The sequence below is a fragment of the Camellia sinensis genome, chromosome 1 (genome assembly GCF_055761805.1).
Source record: "Camellia sinensis isolate YWXY chromosome 1, ASM5576180v1, whole genome shotgun sequence".
Taxonomy (NCBI): Eukaryota; Viridiplantae; Streptophyta; class Magnoliopsida; order Ericales; family Theaceae; genus Camellia; species Camellia sinensis.
Window position 1 is genome coordinate 30,633,433 of NC_138961.1, and position 16,359 is coordinate 30,649,791.

Below are 16,359 nucleotides of genomic sequence, written 5' to 3' on the forward strand. Positions count from 1 at the left end.
TGAGAAGCTATGTTTGAAATGGGATAATTTGCAATCTGATAATATTTGTCTATCTTACTCATTGCCTGGACATCCTAATTGTACGTTGGACAACAATGAGGAGTTAGATTTGTTGTTGGCATTAGTTGTGCATTTTGATTCAAAGTGTATTGATGTTGTTGTGCGAGTAAAAGACTCAACCATTGACTGTGGTTATCTCAACAACAGATTGGATTATGGATAAAGAGAGTCAATGTTGGATCTTGAAGTTTGTGATATTGCATTGTCTTATGACAGCAGTAAGTCTGTGAACTTGTCAAACAGAGCATCTACATCCTCCAAAAGGAATTCGAGGTTGGAGGTTGAAGAAGAGGTTGATATGTTATCATCATTTTGTCGACACAAGGGAAAAGTACTGTTGTCTGCTGGTTGGGCAGTTAGTATTACACATGTAGGATAGAAATTTGAAGGTGGAATTGTTGAATTTTGTAATGCATTGTCGAAGTTTTTTTTATTGAGGGTGGATTTGAGTTCATATTTGTTAAGAATGATAAAGTTCGTGTTACTGCATAATGTTTGTTTAGAGAGACAAAAGGTTATATGTGGGATGTTCATGGTAGAGTGGAGAATGCTAATGGGTTCTTTTATATAAGGAAGTTGAACAATGTCCACGCATGTGGTGCTGAAGTACGTACGATGACTCATTCTCGTATGAGTTCTGATTTAGTTGTTGATTTGATTATTGAAGGTGTTCGTGATAATCCATTGATACGTCCAGTTCGTGCTGTTCGGGATTTTAAGTTGGGGTATGGGCTGAGAGTTAGTTATCGTCAAGCTTGGTTGGGGGTAGAGAAAGCAAAATGTGAGATTTTTGGAGACTACTTAATGTCATTTGACCAGTTAAGATGATATGTGGATGTTGCAAAGAGTTGCAATCCAGGGAGCTACATTGAGTTTGAGCGTGACGACGATACTAAACGGTTTAAGAGATTATTTGTTTCTTTTCATGGTTCCATTAGTGGGTTTGATTATTGTCGACCTCTCTTATTCCTCGATGGCACATTTTTGAAGGGAAGATTTAGAGGAAATTTACTTGTTGCTACAGGAAAAGATGAAAATCAAGGTACATAAGAAATTTGTTTTCTCTGTTCTGAGATTGAGAAAGTTCTCAGTTTAGAAATATGATTGAATGTTTTAAATTTTATATAATATTGTTGTTGTATATGCATTTTTTATTTTTTCAGTTATTCATTTTAATGTTTGATATTTTGAATGTTAGAGTGTTACCATTTTCTAAGAATAATATAATATTTTCATTTTTTCTGTTTTGTACATGCAGGGTTCTTTCCTGTTTGTTTTGCAGTTGTTGGCTCAGAGAATCAAGATAATTGGTGCTGGTTTTTGGAGCATTTGAGTAGAATTGTTTCACCAGAACAAAATATTACATTTGTGTCCGATCGTAACCTTGGATTAGTTGAAGTGTTGCCAAAGGTTTTCCCAATGGCTTTCCATGCTTATTGTTTATATCATTTGAAGATGAACTTGAGGCATCATTTGCGTGGTATGTTTCATGGATTAAAAGAAAAGCTGATCACTTTATTTGGGAAATGTGCATATGCTCCAACTGAAGAAACATTTCATCAATGTTTGGTTGAGTTAAAGACTGAAGGTGGGTCAAGAGTTGAAAAGTTTTTAGATGACATACCATATGATCATTGGAGTAATGCATATTTTCGAGGGCAACGCTTTGGAGAGATATGGTCAAATGTAGCTAAATCTTTTAATTCGTGGATACGAGAGGAACGCCACTTGCCTATCACAAAGTTGATTGATAGTGTAAGAATTAAGTTGATGAGGAAAATTGCTAAGAGGAGGGAACTTGTTAATAAATGAAATGGTTTGATTTGCCCTAAAATGGAGTCCAAGTTGCATGATGGCTTTAATACTTCGAGGCCATGGATTATTAGTTCATCTAGAAATGATGTCTATGAGGTGCATTCACATCCATCTGTTTTAGTTGACATTAGTAGACGAATATGTTCTTGTGTCGAGTGACAGTTGAAAGGGTTTCCATGTGCACATGCAGTTGGTGCTATACAAAAGAGTGGACATGATTTGAGTTTATTTGTTGATCAATACTTCTATGTTCAAAGTTATCGAGAGTCCTATTCTTTTCCCATATATCCTGTTCCTTCAATTTGGAAACCAGATTGTAATGTTGATGGTGATAGTGAAGTTGTTCTTCCTTCTTTGTCTAAGAAGCAACCAGGAAGGCCAAATAAGAAGATGATTTGTTCAAATGGTGAGAAAGTGAAGCAAATTACTTGTAGTAGATGTGGGAAGGTTGGCAATCACAATAAGAAATCGTGTAAGGAGGCTTTGCGATTTTTTGTAGTTGCTTTGTGATTGTAAAAATTTCGTATTCATAAATTTCTTGAAGTAGCAGTTTGTGCTGTTGAGCGCTGAGTAATAATCTTCTATGTTTTTGAATAAAGTGACATTGAATTGAAAGTGAAAATATTCTTAGTTTCAGATTTTAATTTTTGAAATTGTTTGTGATAATATTGTTTGGTTGGCTTTCGGAAATAAACTTGACTTTTGAATGTTTGTTTTGCAGATTAAGTGAATACTGTATATAAAGTGAACATATTCTCAGTATAAGTTTTTAGTTCAAAATAGCTGATTTTGTGATAATAGTGTGAGGCTCTTGTTATAAATTGGAACTAGTTATAAATGTAATCAATTGAATGAATGTGAATCAATATTCTAAATAGATGTGGTCAATGCTTTATGTTTTGATTAAAGTAACAGTGGACTATAAGTGAAAATATTCTTTGTTTCGAATTTTAGTTTTTCAAATTGTCATAATATTGTGAGGCAGCAAATAAATTGTTGTGATAATATTGTTGTTTGAAAATTGAGTGATCTGTATAAAACTGAAAATATTCTCAGTTTTAAAGTTTCTAAGTTTGAAAATAAGTGATTGAAACAACAATAAGTTTGAAAATATTCTCAATTCTAGTTTTATGCAGTGTTTTGTGAGGCAACAAAACACTGCATAAAAACTAAAAATATAAACAAAAACATCAACAAAGCACTGATTGTGATGCAGTAAAGTCTTGTGTCCACTATTTTCACATGTAATACTATTTTTGCTTTTGCTATATAGTAGTGTGAGGAACAGGATAATAGAAACTGAGAATATGGACAAAAACATCAACAAAGCTCGGGTGCATATATCTTTGAGAGTATGACAAAATATTCCATTACACATCATAGAAATTGTAATATGTTTGTTAGGTAATATACTTGGAACTATTAACAAAAACATTAGTCATTGTATCAGAGTGTTACAAAAAAGAGTTCATTGAGTTATGCATCAAAAAAGATTTCATTGAAGGTTGCAATCTTGACTCTACTTGACTTTGATTGATCTTTGTGGATCACTGAGGAACTCATGTACCATGTCTGCTTTGAGTCTTGTGGATGTGCCTGGTGGTAATGTGTTTGGAATTGGTTGATGCCTGATGTATTGTCTTATGATGTAGAAAACAATAATTCCACAGTCATTCCTACAGAAATCATTTTTGACACAATTAGGGAAAAAAGAATTTTTTTTGAAAAAGATATTAAAATTTGTTAGTTAGAATAAATTAACATACGTCATTACTTCTTGTTGAGGGCTGTCTTTGACTGATTCAATCTTGACATCAGGATTCCAGGCTTTTTCTGCTTGACAAGGTGTATCCTTCATGTATTGATGGATGTTTTTTTGCTGTAAAAAAACATCAATATAAAGTATGTAATGATTTATATCTGATTATTGTAATGCTAATCTGCAATTGTTCTTACCAGTTGATTTGCAACGTTGTAGTGCTTGTCCTTTCCTTTTCTTGGTCTCAAAGAGTTGAAATGTTTCCAAGTCCCCAAGTGTTTGTCGATAACAAGTAATGTCCAATGATTGAAATTGTGGATGGAGATATGGATGTATCGACATGGGAGGGATTCTTGCAAAGTATTTTTCAAAATCTTTTTCCTTTGTTCTGAAGTTTCTTCTTCAACATTGGTTGTTTTTTACAAAAAATATGTGAATATTCACAGTAATGGTACGAACTTAGTATTCATATGTCGATGAAAAGCAACAAAACATGATTAACTACGATTTGTCACTCAAATTGTTTTGAAATCGGAGTATATTCCCAGCAATGATACCAAAATCAAAATTTGAGAACATTCACAAGAATGATAACAAACACAAAAAATCTACTTTGAAACCAAAATTGAATGGAAGATAAAGTATAGAATTGACACATGCACGTTGATTCCTTATCCAATATAGACTTGACAGTATGAAAGACTTGCCATTGTGCTTTGCTCCATCACCAGAATTCGGTGCTTGTGGTTTTCTTTGAAGAATCTCAGCATATGCATCAATTGTCTATCAAATTGAAACACAAAAGTGATGTTAACAAATTAATGAGAAGTTTTTCAGTGTTAAAATATTACAAATATTATACGTACACGGTTGGTTATGTCTGTCCCTTTTACCAAGTTCTTGATATCATTAATAAACACACAATTTTCATATCTTGCGCCAAACCATATACAAGCACTACAAAACAATAAAAAATGTGTTAATAATTAAGTCAGAATATTTTTAGAAAACAGAGTTATTTCTCAGTTTCATTTCATATATTTGTACTACATGAAAAATTAAAAGATTTATGTAAGATTATACCTTGATTCTGTTTGCTTTTCTTTCCAAAGAATTTGTAGTTTATATTTATCTTCAGGAGGTAGCAATTGAGCCACAGCATACTTGTTTGAAATTGTCTCATCTTTGTTCCTTCTCTTTCTCAACTTTAACTTTCTTGTCTCTATACTCATAACCTGACACTTCAGTAGTCTTCCTTGCTTTAGCTTTGATATTTTTAATCATGGAATTCTGTAGATTTGTTTGTCTTGATTCTGTCAGATCATCGGCTTTTATTGCACAAACTTGGTGGGTTAAGTCATGGACTTCTTCCTCCAGTAATTGATTCTGCAACTGAGAATTTTGACAGTCTTTCAGATTTGTATATGTCTCACAATGTTTTGTTGCAAAAGGTTGTTGCGTTATCTCATGGACCTCTTTCTGATGGAGCACTTTGTCCACAACTTCAGAATTTTTATGGACCTCTTTCTGATGGAGCTCTTTGTCCACCATTTCAGAATTTTCATGGACCTCTTTCTGCAGCACTTGAGAATTTTCCTCGTTTATTATATGACCTTCATTCTTTGCATCTGTCCCAGAATGTTTTGCTGCACAAACTTCTTGGGTTATCTCATGGACCTCTTTTTCAACCAATTGGTTATGCAATCGAGAATTTTCATCTTTCAATTGTTGTATTTGTGCTGTGAGTAGCCTGTTATCCTCTTCAAGTTTATTTATGTAGATGGTCTTCACTGTGTTGTTTAGTTGCAAATTGTTGTTCTCAGTTTGAAGTTTCTCAAGTGTTTGTTGATGAATTTGTTCTTCTCCCTCAGGTGCATCATTGAGTATAATGTTGCAGAAGTCATTAAAGTCTTCATTTGCTGGCCTTTGTTCTTGTTGGCACTCTTTAGCATATTGATCATCATCTTCTTCTTCTTCTTCTTCTTCTTCTTCATCTTCTTCTTCTTCTTCAGTATTTTCAGCATCTTGTTTTTGCTGTTCTTGTTTTTGTACTTCTTGTTCTTCTTCTTCAGCATTTTCATCTTCAGCATCTTCGTGTTCTTCATCTTCAGCATTTTCAACATCTTCTTTTTCTTCTTCTTCAGTGTCATCAAGTTCTTCATCACTTTCCTCATTCAATTGAGCACTAATTACCTGTAGGTTAACATACAATAGATATTAGTTTTTGAAATAATTAAAGTTTAGGAAACTAAAAAGTTTCTCAGTAATAATTCAGTGTATAAAAATAGGAATTTTTCCCAACTTGAATTGAAATTCAAATGAGATGAGGATGTGACCTGTCTTGTTGTCAGCTGATGTCGTGATATGACTTTCATACGTTTATGTAATTTGGCAAGATTCCACGTGATCACCCTTGGGCATGCTTTTCTAACTTCAGGGTGGATGATCAGTGTGTGCTCACACAACCAATACTACAAAGTAAATGTAAAGAATTTTTGTCATTTGAATAAGAAGTAATACTATCTGTTATTAACAACAAACTAATAGAATAGAGTAAAGATGTACTTACTAAGAGAGCCATAACACATCCTGTGACTTTTGCTGGATTTTTGTGGTATTTTTCAATTGAAGACATCAGTGTGTTCCTTATTGTTTCTACCCAATTGTATTTTCTCATTGAGTTTATGTCTTCCATGTAATTAAGAAATACCCATCCAACTGTTGTTCCTGATGTAGAGAAAAAAAGTTTCAAACAAGTATACATACACAGCATCCTTATCACATCTTTAGTGTCTTCTTTCTTCTTGCCTTTCAATGCTTTTTGCAACAAGTTGGTGATGGTTGTGCTCGATAGCCTTTTAGTTTGTATGCATCTTTTTGTCAAAAATGATGATCTGCTTTTATTTCCATAACCAAGATGTATCGGCTCATCTTTACAAGATATACTTGAGAGGGAGATTAATGATCTGGTATTGGGCCGGACAGATCTAGGCCAGACAGGGTTTTGCCGGACAGATTTGGGTCGGGCAAGTGTTGGGCCGAGGATGTGTGGCCCAGTTTGGAAAGAAGCTGCTCGGCAAGGCAGTGCTCGGTTGGACTGAGCTGCTTGATCAGGCGATGGTGGAGCCAGTCGAGCTGAGTGACCGGCGCCCGGAAAGGCGTGGTCAGCCGAGGTAATCGTTTGATCGGCAGGAAGGCCGACCACAGGAGGTGCCTCGGGCTAGGCTTTGCCGAGATGCCGCCTAGCCCGGTCCTCCTTGGGCTAAGCCAGTGAAGTGCTTGGGTATGAAGCACAGCACGACCGTGGATAGAGAAGTTCGGCTGCCGAGCTCCAGCTGAGAAGGCAGGCAGTTGAGATTAGGTGATGTTCAACAAGGTTTATGCTGACAGATGGGATAGCGGAGCCACGTGTCAGGAGATGACTGGGAGTGGATATAGGGCGCAGAGGGTATATAAGCATGTCTGTGCCCTCCATACGCGGGGAGATGAACACTTTGTAAGGAAATTCTTACACTCAAACACTCCTCTCTTTCTCTCTCTCTATCCTAAGGTGTGTGCTAACTTGACCGTCGGAGGGTTTTTCCGGCCACACACCACCGGGTAGCTCACCGTTATTTGCTTGCAGGTGATCGGACAGAAACGGAGCTCGGAAGAAAGGAATACGGGCTTGCTTGAATATTTGCTCCCCGTACAATTGGCGCCGTCTGTGGGAACTTGACAGACAAAACCTTGTCTTCCAGGTTCATCTGATCGCCATCCATGGTGAACAACGACGAGTTTCCGTTGTCTGCCATAGACGGAGCCACCCCGAAGTTCACCCGAAGGAGAGAAGGCCCTCCCGCCATCCATCCAATGGCGGAGTTGGGGACGCCTACCGGAGGACAGTCAGGAGACGCGCGGGATAAGCGCGGAAGAAGTCATGGTCATTCACGGAGTCCAGGCGGTCACCGGCGGAGGAGAGACTCACACGCCAGACGTCTGGAAAATAAGTTGAGGGACCAAGACGCTGTCATCCGGCGAATGGCGGCGGAGATGGAGGATCTAAAGCGGTATGTCAAAGGGAAAGGTGTAGCTGGAGTGGGTGACCACAGTGAGCGCACCCCATCCCGCCATTCAGGCGGTCAGAGTCAGCGACGCACTCAGTCCATATCTATTACCAGAAGTTACCAGGTTGGTGATTCCGACGCGCATGCAGAAAAGTCTAGCGCGCAAGACAGCACCTACAAACCCTCACGTCCGGTGACGATGTCGAGGTACTCTTACTCCGCTCATTCAGAGGATTTACGGGCGGTCTTAAAGGAGCGGGCTCGCCGGCGCGAAGCTCAGAGAATACCGGCTTTCCAGCGGCTATCCTACGGGGTTCACGCCAGCGAGGAGGTCGGAATGCCTCCACCCCGCCAAGCAGTGCCACTCTTTGAAGATACGGACTTGGCCAGGCTGAGTGCCACCCCTTTTTCCTTGGAAATAGAAACAACACCGCTTCCGGCAGGCTTCCACCAGCCTAAGTTCATACTCTACGACGGAAAAACTGATCCTTACATGTATGTGAGCCACTTTCGACAGGTTATGGCCGGACATAGGCGAAATGACGGACTTATGTGCCTGATCTTCCCGTCAAGTTTAGGCGAGCTGGGCTTGAAGTGGTTCGAAAGGTTGCCGGAAGGGAGCATACAACGGTGGAATAAGTTGGCCGAAGCCGTTGTGACGCGCTTCAAAACCAACACAAAAACACCAAAGGAAGTCGATCATTTACTTAGTGTCAAGATGGAACCGAGCGACACACTGAAGGCATAAAATTCAAGGTATTGGAAAACCTTCAACGAGATCTTGGATTGCCCGGTCAACCTTGCAATCACGCAATATAAGCGTGGTCTCCCGGTCGGACATAGACTGCGGGACTCGCTTACCATGCACCAGCCGACCTCCATGGGCCAGCTCATGCAGCACATCAATGAGCACATCCGAGTCGAGGATGACGCGTTAGCATCTACCGTGAAGGTAACTCCGGTAGCAACAGACAAGAAGACAGCGGGCAAAGTGCACGCAGTTGGGCAAGGGTCCAGCCGCTCAAGTGACCGAGCAGAGGAATCGGAACGTAGCTCGAATCGCAAAAATCGGGGTAGAGGACGTCGGAATGACCGGGATGACTACCCCCGAGATGACGTAGCGGATGCAAACAGAAGGTTGAAGGCAAGGACTGGCATAACCACGGTCTTCAAGATTCCGATCTATCGCATACTTAGTGAAATCCGAGACGAGGAGTATGTTCGGTTTCCTGCTAAGTTGGGCGATGGACAAAAAGGCTACAATCCGCGGTATCGTTGCACGTTTCACCGGGAGCGAGGCCACCGGACTGAGGATTGTTTGCCATTGAGGCAACACCTAGCAGAGCTAGTCGCGGCCGGGCACTTGGATCTTTACATTGATGGGGGCGTTAAGGCAAATCAAGTTCCGATTGATCCACGGGGACCGGATGACCGGGATGCACCTCCTCAAGGGGTTGTGAATGTCATCCACGGCATAGTGGAACTGGCGCGTGTTTGCGAGCTCCGTGGTATGATCAAGAAGGCAGAGCACATGAGGGAAGTTTTGTCAGTTCAACCTGCGCTCAAGAGGGGGAAGACGGAAGTGCAAGATGTGATCAGTTTTTTCTCAAGGGACTTGGAGCGCATTCAGACACCGCACAATGACGCCTTAGTAGTTACACTCCGCGTCAAAGATTTTGAAGTGAAACGGATCTTGATCGATCAGGGAAGCTCGGTCGAGATCATGTACTACGACGCTTTCAAACAGCTCAAACTCCGAGATACGGATTTGGCCCCGGCGACTTCGCCATTGGTTGGTTTCAACTCACAACCGGAGTGGCCTTTGGGAAAGATTATCTTGCCGGTCAAAGCGGGATCCGTGGTCAAACAGGTGAAGTTCTGGGTGTTACAGGTGCCATCTACTTACAATTTGATCCTTGGAAGGGGGTGGCTTCACGCCATGCAAGCCGTGGCATCGACTTTTCACCAAATAATGAGATTCCCCTCGGCTATGGGGGCAATCGAGGAGATTTGGGGCGATCAGGTCATGTCAAAACAGTGCTTCGTGGCAGTCAACGGGAGCCAGGTTGCCAAAGGAGTTGTTCAAATGATTGAGGGACCGGAGGACCAGGGCGTCTTGGATGATGTGGGCACCAAGGCCGTGGACAAAGCTGTTGAGGAATTGGTGGAGGTACGAATTGATACAGAACAGCCGGACAAGTTCTTCTTGCTCGGCTCAAGCCTTACGGCCATAGAACGGACCGAGATGGTTGAGTTTTTGATGGCCAACATCGAAGTTTTTGCATGGTCGCCATATGACATGCCCGGCCTCGATCCTAGTTTTATTTGCCATCATCTCAATGTCTTCCCCGGTGCCAAGCCAGTTATACAGCGGACAAGGAGATCGGCGCTGCATCACGTCGAGGTAGTTGCGGAAGAAGTCAAGAATTTGCTGGAGGCACGAGCGATTCAAGAAGTGCACTATCCTCGGTGGATCTCAAATACAGTGGTGGTACCGAAGAAGAATGGGAAGTGGCGGGTTTGCGTTGATTACAAGACCGTCAACCGAGCTTGTCTAAAAGATAGCTTTCCTTTGCCTAGAATTGACCAGCTTGTGGATTTGACGGCTGGACATAACAGGCTAAGTTTCTTGGATGCTTACCGCGGCTATCATCAGATTGCCATGCATGGCCCCGATCGAGAAATCACCTTATTTACTACACCAAGGGGACTCTTCTGCTACCGAGTCATGCCTTTTGGTTTGAAGAACGCCGGGGCAACTTTTCAGAGGATGGTGACCAAGATGTTTGCTCCTTTGCTAGGCCGGACAATGGAAGCTTACATTGATGATATGGTGGTTAAAAGCTGACATGAGGCAGATCATTTGTCTGACTTGGCCGAGTTGTTCGCCATTCTCAAAAAGCACAAGTTACGCCTGAATGCGTCCAAGTGTGCCTTCGGCGTGGGATCCGGGAAATTTTTGGGATTCTTAGTCACGAACCGAGGTATCGAAGCAGACCCTACACAAATCCAAGCCGTGCAAGAGTTAAAATGGCCTAGCTCAGCAAAAGACGTGCAGCATCTGGCCGGAATGGCCACCGCGCTTAATCGATTTATAAGCCGGTCATCAGATCGCTGCCGCCCTTTCTTTCAGTCCTTAAAATCGAAGTTCTCCTGGGATGAAGAATGTGACCGAGCCTTGGCCGAGCTCAAGGAGTATCTTTCTTCAGCGCCACTGTTGGTCACACCGGAGCCTGGAAAAGAACTTTATCTTTATTTGGTCGTATCACAGCATGTAGTCAATGCGGTGCTTGTCCGGGCTGATGGAATCAAGCACCTTCCCATCTTTTATGTCAGCAAAACTTTGCTACCGGCAGAGTCGAGATACTTGCCGTTGGAGAAGCTTGTTTTGGCATTAATGATGGCTTCAAGAAAATTGACGCACTATTTCCATGCACATACCGTCATCGTCTTGACCGAGTTCCCCCTCAAAGCCTTATTCGAACGGGTAGACTTCTCCGGTCGGATTCTTAAGTGGGCGGTCGAGTTGGGACAGTTTGATGTGAAGTTCCAACCGCGCACTGCTATCAAAGCCCAGACTTTGGCCAACTTCGTCGCCGAATTCTCACCTGGCACTCATCTGGTATGCCCGGTCGATATTACTATGACAGATGATGAGATGCACACAAGACCATCCGAGATACAACCAGTTGGTGGAGGTAGCGACGCGGAGTTTGCGCGCACCATTGAAGCGCCCTCAGTTTGCACGGTTTTACCACCCAGTGATGCGATGACGGAGTTGAGTATCACCGACCCATCTGCTCTGTCCGGTCCCGCATCACCAAGGGGGGAAGAAATGGAACCACACAGCTCAGAACCTGCGGCCGGCATAGCACCGCAACCTGATGATTCGCCTACGGACTTGAGCATTACAGATCAACTTGCTGAGTCCGGTGCCGAATCATCAAGGGGGACTGAATTGGAACCAATCAACACAGAACTTGAAACCGCACAGCCGAGCAGTTGTGACCCCATCAACCTTCAAGCCTCTTAGGACCCCTCAAAATGCTGGAAGCTCTTCGTGGGGGAGATGTGGAAACTCTTTGTTGATGGTGCCTCGAACCGTCACGGCGCCGGGCTAGGTATAGTTTTAATATCACCAGATGGGTTGACAATTGAACACTCGATCACCCTTGGCTTCCCTGCATCCAACAATGAGGCCGAGTACGAGGCGCTTTTGGCCGGTCTCAAGAGCGCGCTTCAAATGCAGGCATTAGAGTTAATGGTTTACAGTGATTCCCAACTTGTGGTTAACTAAGTTTCTGGGGTCTACCAGTCCAAGGATGACAGAATGATGAAGTATCAAGCTTTGATCAGGGACCACATCAAGCAGTTTCAGGCAATCAGAGTCCAACAGATTGGCCGTAAAGAAACAGCCGAGCTGATGAGCTGGCCGGCCTCGCTTCCATGGTAGATAGTACGTCTCCAAACCCCATGTTAATTGATTTTCTTCCACGGCCAAGCATTGAAGACGCCGGGCAGACGGATGTACTCTGCGCCGCGCTAGGTCCTTCTTGGATGGACCCCTTGATCTTATTCCTCAGAGACCGGACTCTACCAACTGACAAGAAAGAAGCACACAAAGTCCGGGTGAAGTCAGAGCGGTTTTGGCTCTCTCCATCTAGTGCGTTGTATAAAAAGTCCTTTACTGGTCCTTATTTAAAGTGCGTGCACCCGAGTAGTGTGGAGGCCTTCTTGTACGAAATTCACGAAAGCATTTGTGGCAGCCACATAGGGGGCAGGTCCTTGGCCTACCGAGCTATTTGGCAGGGATACTGGTGGCCGTACATGCAGGCCGACGCACAAAAGTACGTCCGCAAGTGCGAAAAATGCCAGAAATTCGCCCATCAGATCCATCAGCCTGCTAGGGAACTTCTCCCCCTCACCAGTCCTTGGCCCTTCGCCATGTGGGGGCTAGATATAGTGGGGCCACTGCCAACAGCACCGAGCAACCGAAAATTCTTCATTGCAACCACAGATTACTTCACGAAATAGGTTGAAGCTGAGCCCTTGGCAACAATCAAAGAGAAAGACGTGAAGCGGTTTGTCTGGCAGAACGTGGTCACGCGGTTTGGCGTCCCCATGATCTTGATCTCTGACAACGGCATCCAGTTTGACGGTCGCCTATTCAGAGGATTTTGTGAAGATTTGATGATTGAATTCTATAACTCCTCTCCGGCTTACCCGCAGTCCAATGGTCAAGCCAAGGCATCAAACAAGACTATACTAGATGGATTGAATAAACGGCTGGAGAAGGCAAAGGGAAAATGGGCTGAGGAATTACCCAACGTCCTTTGGGCATACCGAACAACCCCGCGGCGATCTACCGGGGAAACTCCATTTGCTTTGGCTTATGGCATGGAGGCGGTCATACCTTTGGAAGTTGGCATGCCCACCCTAAGGAGTGAGAGTTTTGAGCCCGAACTGAATGCCGAGGCTATTTCCCTAGAGCTGGACCTAGTGGAAGAGCGTCGAGAGAAGGCCCTCATCCATGTGGCCGCTTACCAACAAGAGCTCTCAAAGAAGTACAACAAGATGGTCCACCCCAGACCGTTCAAAGTTGGTGATTGGGTTTTGAGGAAAGTTATGGCCAACACCCTGGTGCCAGGTGAAGGCAAACTAGGGGCAAATTGGGAAGGACCCTACAAGATCACCGGTCTGGCGGGCAAAGGGGGCTTACCACTTGGAGGATCTAGAGGGAAGAGCAATACCCCGGCCATGGAATGCGGCTAACCTGAAACTGTATTATTTCTAAGCTTTTGCTTTCTTTTCTTGTGCAAAGGAATTTTTTGGCTTGCACTTCAGAATGTAATTCTTTTTGTCTATATATAGAAGTAATTTTGCTTTAGCACTTGGACTGTTGTTTTAATGTAAAAACCGAGATGATTTACTCCGGTTGGAAGAGTTGGTGTTTTGTCCAACTTAGGATTCCCAACCGAGATTATTTACTCCGGTTGGAAGAGTTAGCGTTTTGTCCAACTTCGGATTACCAACCGAGATATTTACTCCGGTTGGAAGAGTTGGTGTTTTGTCCAACTTAGGATTTCCAACCGAGATGATTTACTCCGGTTGGAAGAGTTGGTGTTTTGTCCAACTTCGGATTACCAACCGAGATGATTTACTCCGGTTGGAAGAGTTGGTGTTTTGTCCAACTTAGGATTCCCAACCGAGATGATTTATTCCGGTTGGAAGGGTTGGTGATTTGTTCAACTTTGTTATTACCAACCGAGATGGTGATTTCGGTTTATGAAGTTTTTGTTTTGTTTTGCTTAAGTACTTCAACCGAGTTATGTATTCCGGTTGACTAGGTGTTTTGTTCAATCTATGATTTATGCCGAGATGTTTTCTGAAGATGGAATTGATGACAACCGTGCGAACACTTGGCAAAATTAGAGTTTTTCATTGATAAAAAGTCAATACAAAAGGTGGGGACAGAGCCTGGTTACATCAGAAACGCAGAAAGCAAACATACAAAAAGAAAAGAAAACTAAACTAAGGGGGAGAGATTGGTAAACTCGTCCTCGGCGGCCTCAAGGTTGATGGTTGGACTTTTGTCTTGGGCACTAGGCTTGTCATGGCCGGGCTGCTCCTGTACCTCGGCATCCTCTGCCTCTGCATCTGTCTCGGCGTCTCCCTCTTCAAGCCCTTCCTCGGCCTCAGCTTGCAACGCGCTGAAGACGTTGTTTGCGTAAGGCACGAGGTAGACCAGTAGGAACGCAAGAGGAGGATTGGCAAATACGTCGGTGTCAGAGCCCTGGCCGAGATGCTCGCAGGCGGACTTCCAGCCAGCTTTGAAGTAAATGTCTTGTGTTGCAAAGGCTTGTTTCTTATAGCTTTCCTCGGCTTCGTTGAAGCCGGCGTTGTTAGCATCCCGGCAGTCTTTCTTCCGCGACTTTTTGAGCGCATTTAGCTCGGTCTGGAGCTCATCCTGTTTTTTCACGGCCGTATCCAGTTGACCGAGCAGTTTATTGTTGTCTGCATTAGCCATCTCAAGTGAAGACTTTGCCCGGCCGAGCTCGGCTTGGAGGCTCTGGACTTGGCTGGCTGTGTCATTGGCCTTTTGCCGAAGTCTATGGATGCGCTCCATTACTAGGTGTTGTTTCTGAATGGCCTGCAAGAAGCAAAGTTGATTAGAGAAAGAATCGGGCAAACACTTGTGAAAATTTTAGAGGCACATTGACTTACCCTAGCCATAAACTTCACTGATGATTTTATCAACCAAGTGTCAGGGACGTGGTCGCTGTTGACCACGTCGCTCGGTAGAAGAAGAGCTTTGGTAAGATCGAAGGCGAGCAAATGCTCTTTATCGCCCTTGATCGAAGCCGTGGCCGGGATGTCTTGACCCTGGTGCTTCAGCTGTGGACGCCAGGCCGGCACTGGGACAGGAGTGTCAGATGGGTGCTCGGTAGTCAGCTCAGCGACAAGCTCGGCAGATGGGTCTGCGCGAGCTCTTTTACCAGCACGGCGAGGAGCAGGTTCTCAGCTGGACTGCCCGGTCGCAGGAGAGGCAAGAGCGACCATGGTGCCGCTGGATTGACCGGCGGCTGGCGAGCGGGTGACAACGCTCGGCATCTCGGCAGACGTGGCGGTGAGCAGGTTCTTGATTCTACTTCGTTTGGCCATCTCTTGCTCCTCTGTCAAGCGAATAAGTGGAACGTCTGGCAGAGTTGGATCTGGTGGAGGTGTTGGAGCGCGGAGGAAGTCTGTAACTTTACTTCGGTAGTGAGGGGAGTATCTGTATGAGGGACTGTAGCCGAGCAATTGGTTGCAATCTCGGTCGCCGTAGCGGAGCGCGATCCTGATTGCCTCTACGTTGGGGAAATGATAGTTGGCTTGCAAGGCTTGGATTGCTGCAAAAGAAACAAGAAAGAAAATGACTAAGTACAGAAACATGAAGAAAGTATATTAACCAAGCTAATTTGCGCGGCTTACATGTGCTGCCAAATTTTCTGCTTATCATCCAGCCTGGTACCACGGCTGTCTCGTAATTGCCTGACACCCAGAGAAAATCATCGTCGTGAAGATCCTTGTCTGGTGTGCCGGTCACGATTTTCTCTCTGCCCGGTCTAATCTTAAGATAATAGGCGAGGCCGTCGCCGGTGTAGCCTAGGGTGTATTGGCGCAGGATATCGGCTAAACCTAGGCTTATGCCTAACCGGTTGTTTAGCTCGTGCACGCCGTTTATTATCTGGTAGGTGTTGGTGGATACTTGGGTTGGTGCTAGCCCAGTTCGGCGCAGGAACTCGGTGATCAATGGGTTGAGTGGAAAACGAAGACCTCCTTCGACGATGGATAGCACGGTGAAAGGGCACTCCTCTCTGCCCCAAGGCGTTGTCTCAATCTCTGCTAGCTCAAGGTGGACATCAGCCAGGATGCCGTACTCCTCCCTGAACGCGACTAGGGCAGCTGGAGTATCCACGAGAAACCGAAATTTCCCCATGAACGACTGGTTAAATTAGCCCGGCCGAGGAAGTTTGGCACTGACTAGTGATTGTTGGCTGCTCGGTATTTGGGAGCCTCAGGAATGGTCAATGGTCCCCTTGGACTCTGCAGGAAAAGGAGGGCAAGTGTAAGAGGGAGCGCGGTGGCGCAAAGCGAGCTTGGCCATAGCTCGGCCTTCTGGAAGTGCCAAACCACCTC

The 16,359-nt window shown here is 44.1% G+C and overlaps 1 protein-coding gene across 1 annotated transcript; it reads left to right on the plus strand.

The window, feature by feature from the left end:
• Positions 1 to 232: 232 nt before the first annotated feature.
• Positions 233 to 2,385, plus strand: LOC114313866 (uncharacterized). The gene is made up of 5 exons (XM_082866902.1): positions 233 to 399; positions 564 to 798; positions 907 to 1,102; positions 1,319 to 1,860; positions 2,038 to 2,385. The coding sequence occupies exons 1-5, from the start codon at positions 233 to 235 to the stop codon at positions 2,383 to 2,385; spliced, it is 1,488 nt and encodes a 495-aa protein (XP_082723028.1).
• Positions 2,386 to 16,359: the final 13,974 nt, after the last annotated feature.

Bases quoted from the DNA above. Each gene is read 5' to 3' on its own strand.
- LOC114313866 (XM_082866902.1), top strand. From the start codon at position 233: ATGTTGGATCTTGAAGTTTGTGATATTGCATTGTCTTATGACAGCAGT. The intron at 400-563 runs GTCTGCTGGTTG...ATGTTTGTTTAG, and splicing joins CACAAGGGAAAAGTACTGTT to AGAGACAAAAGGTTATATGT. The intron at 1,103-1,318 runs GTACATAAGAAA...TTGTACATGCAG, and splicing joins AGGAAAAGATGAAAATCAAG to GGTTCTTTCCTGTTTGTTTT.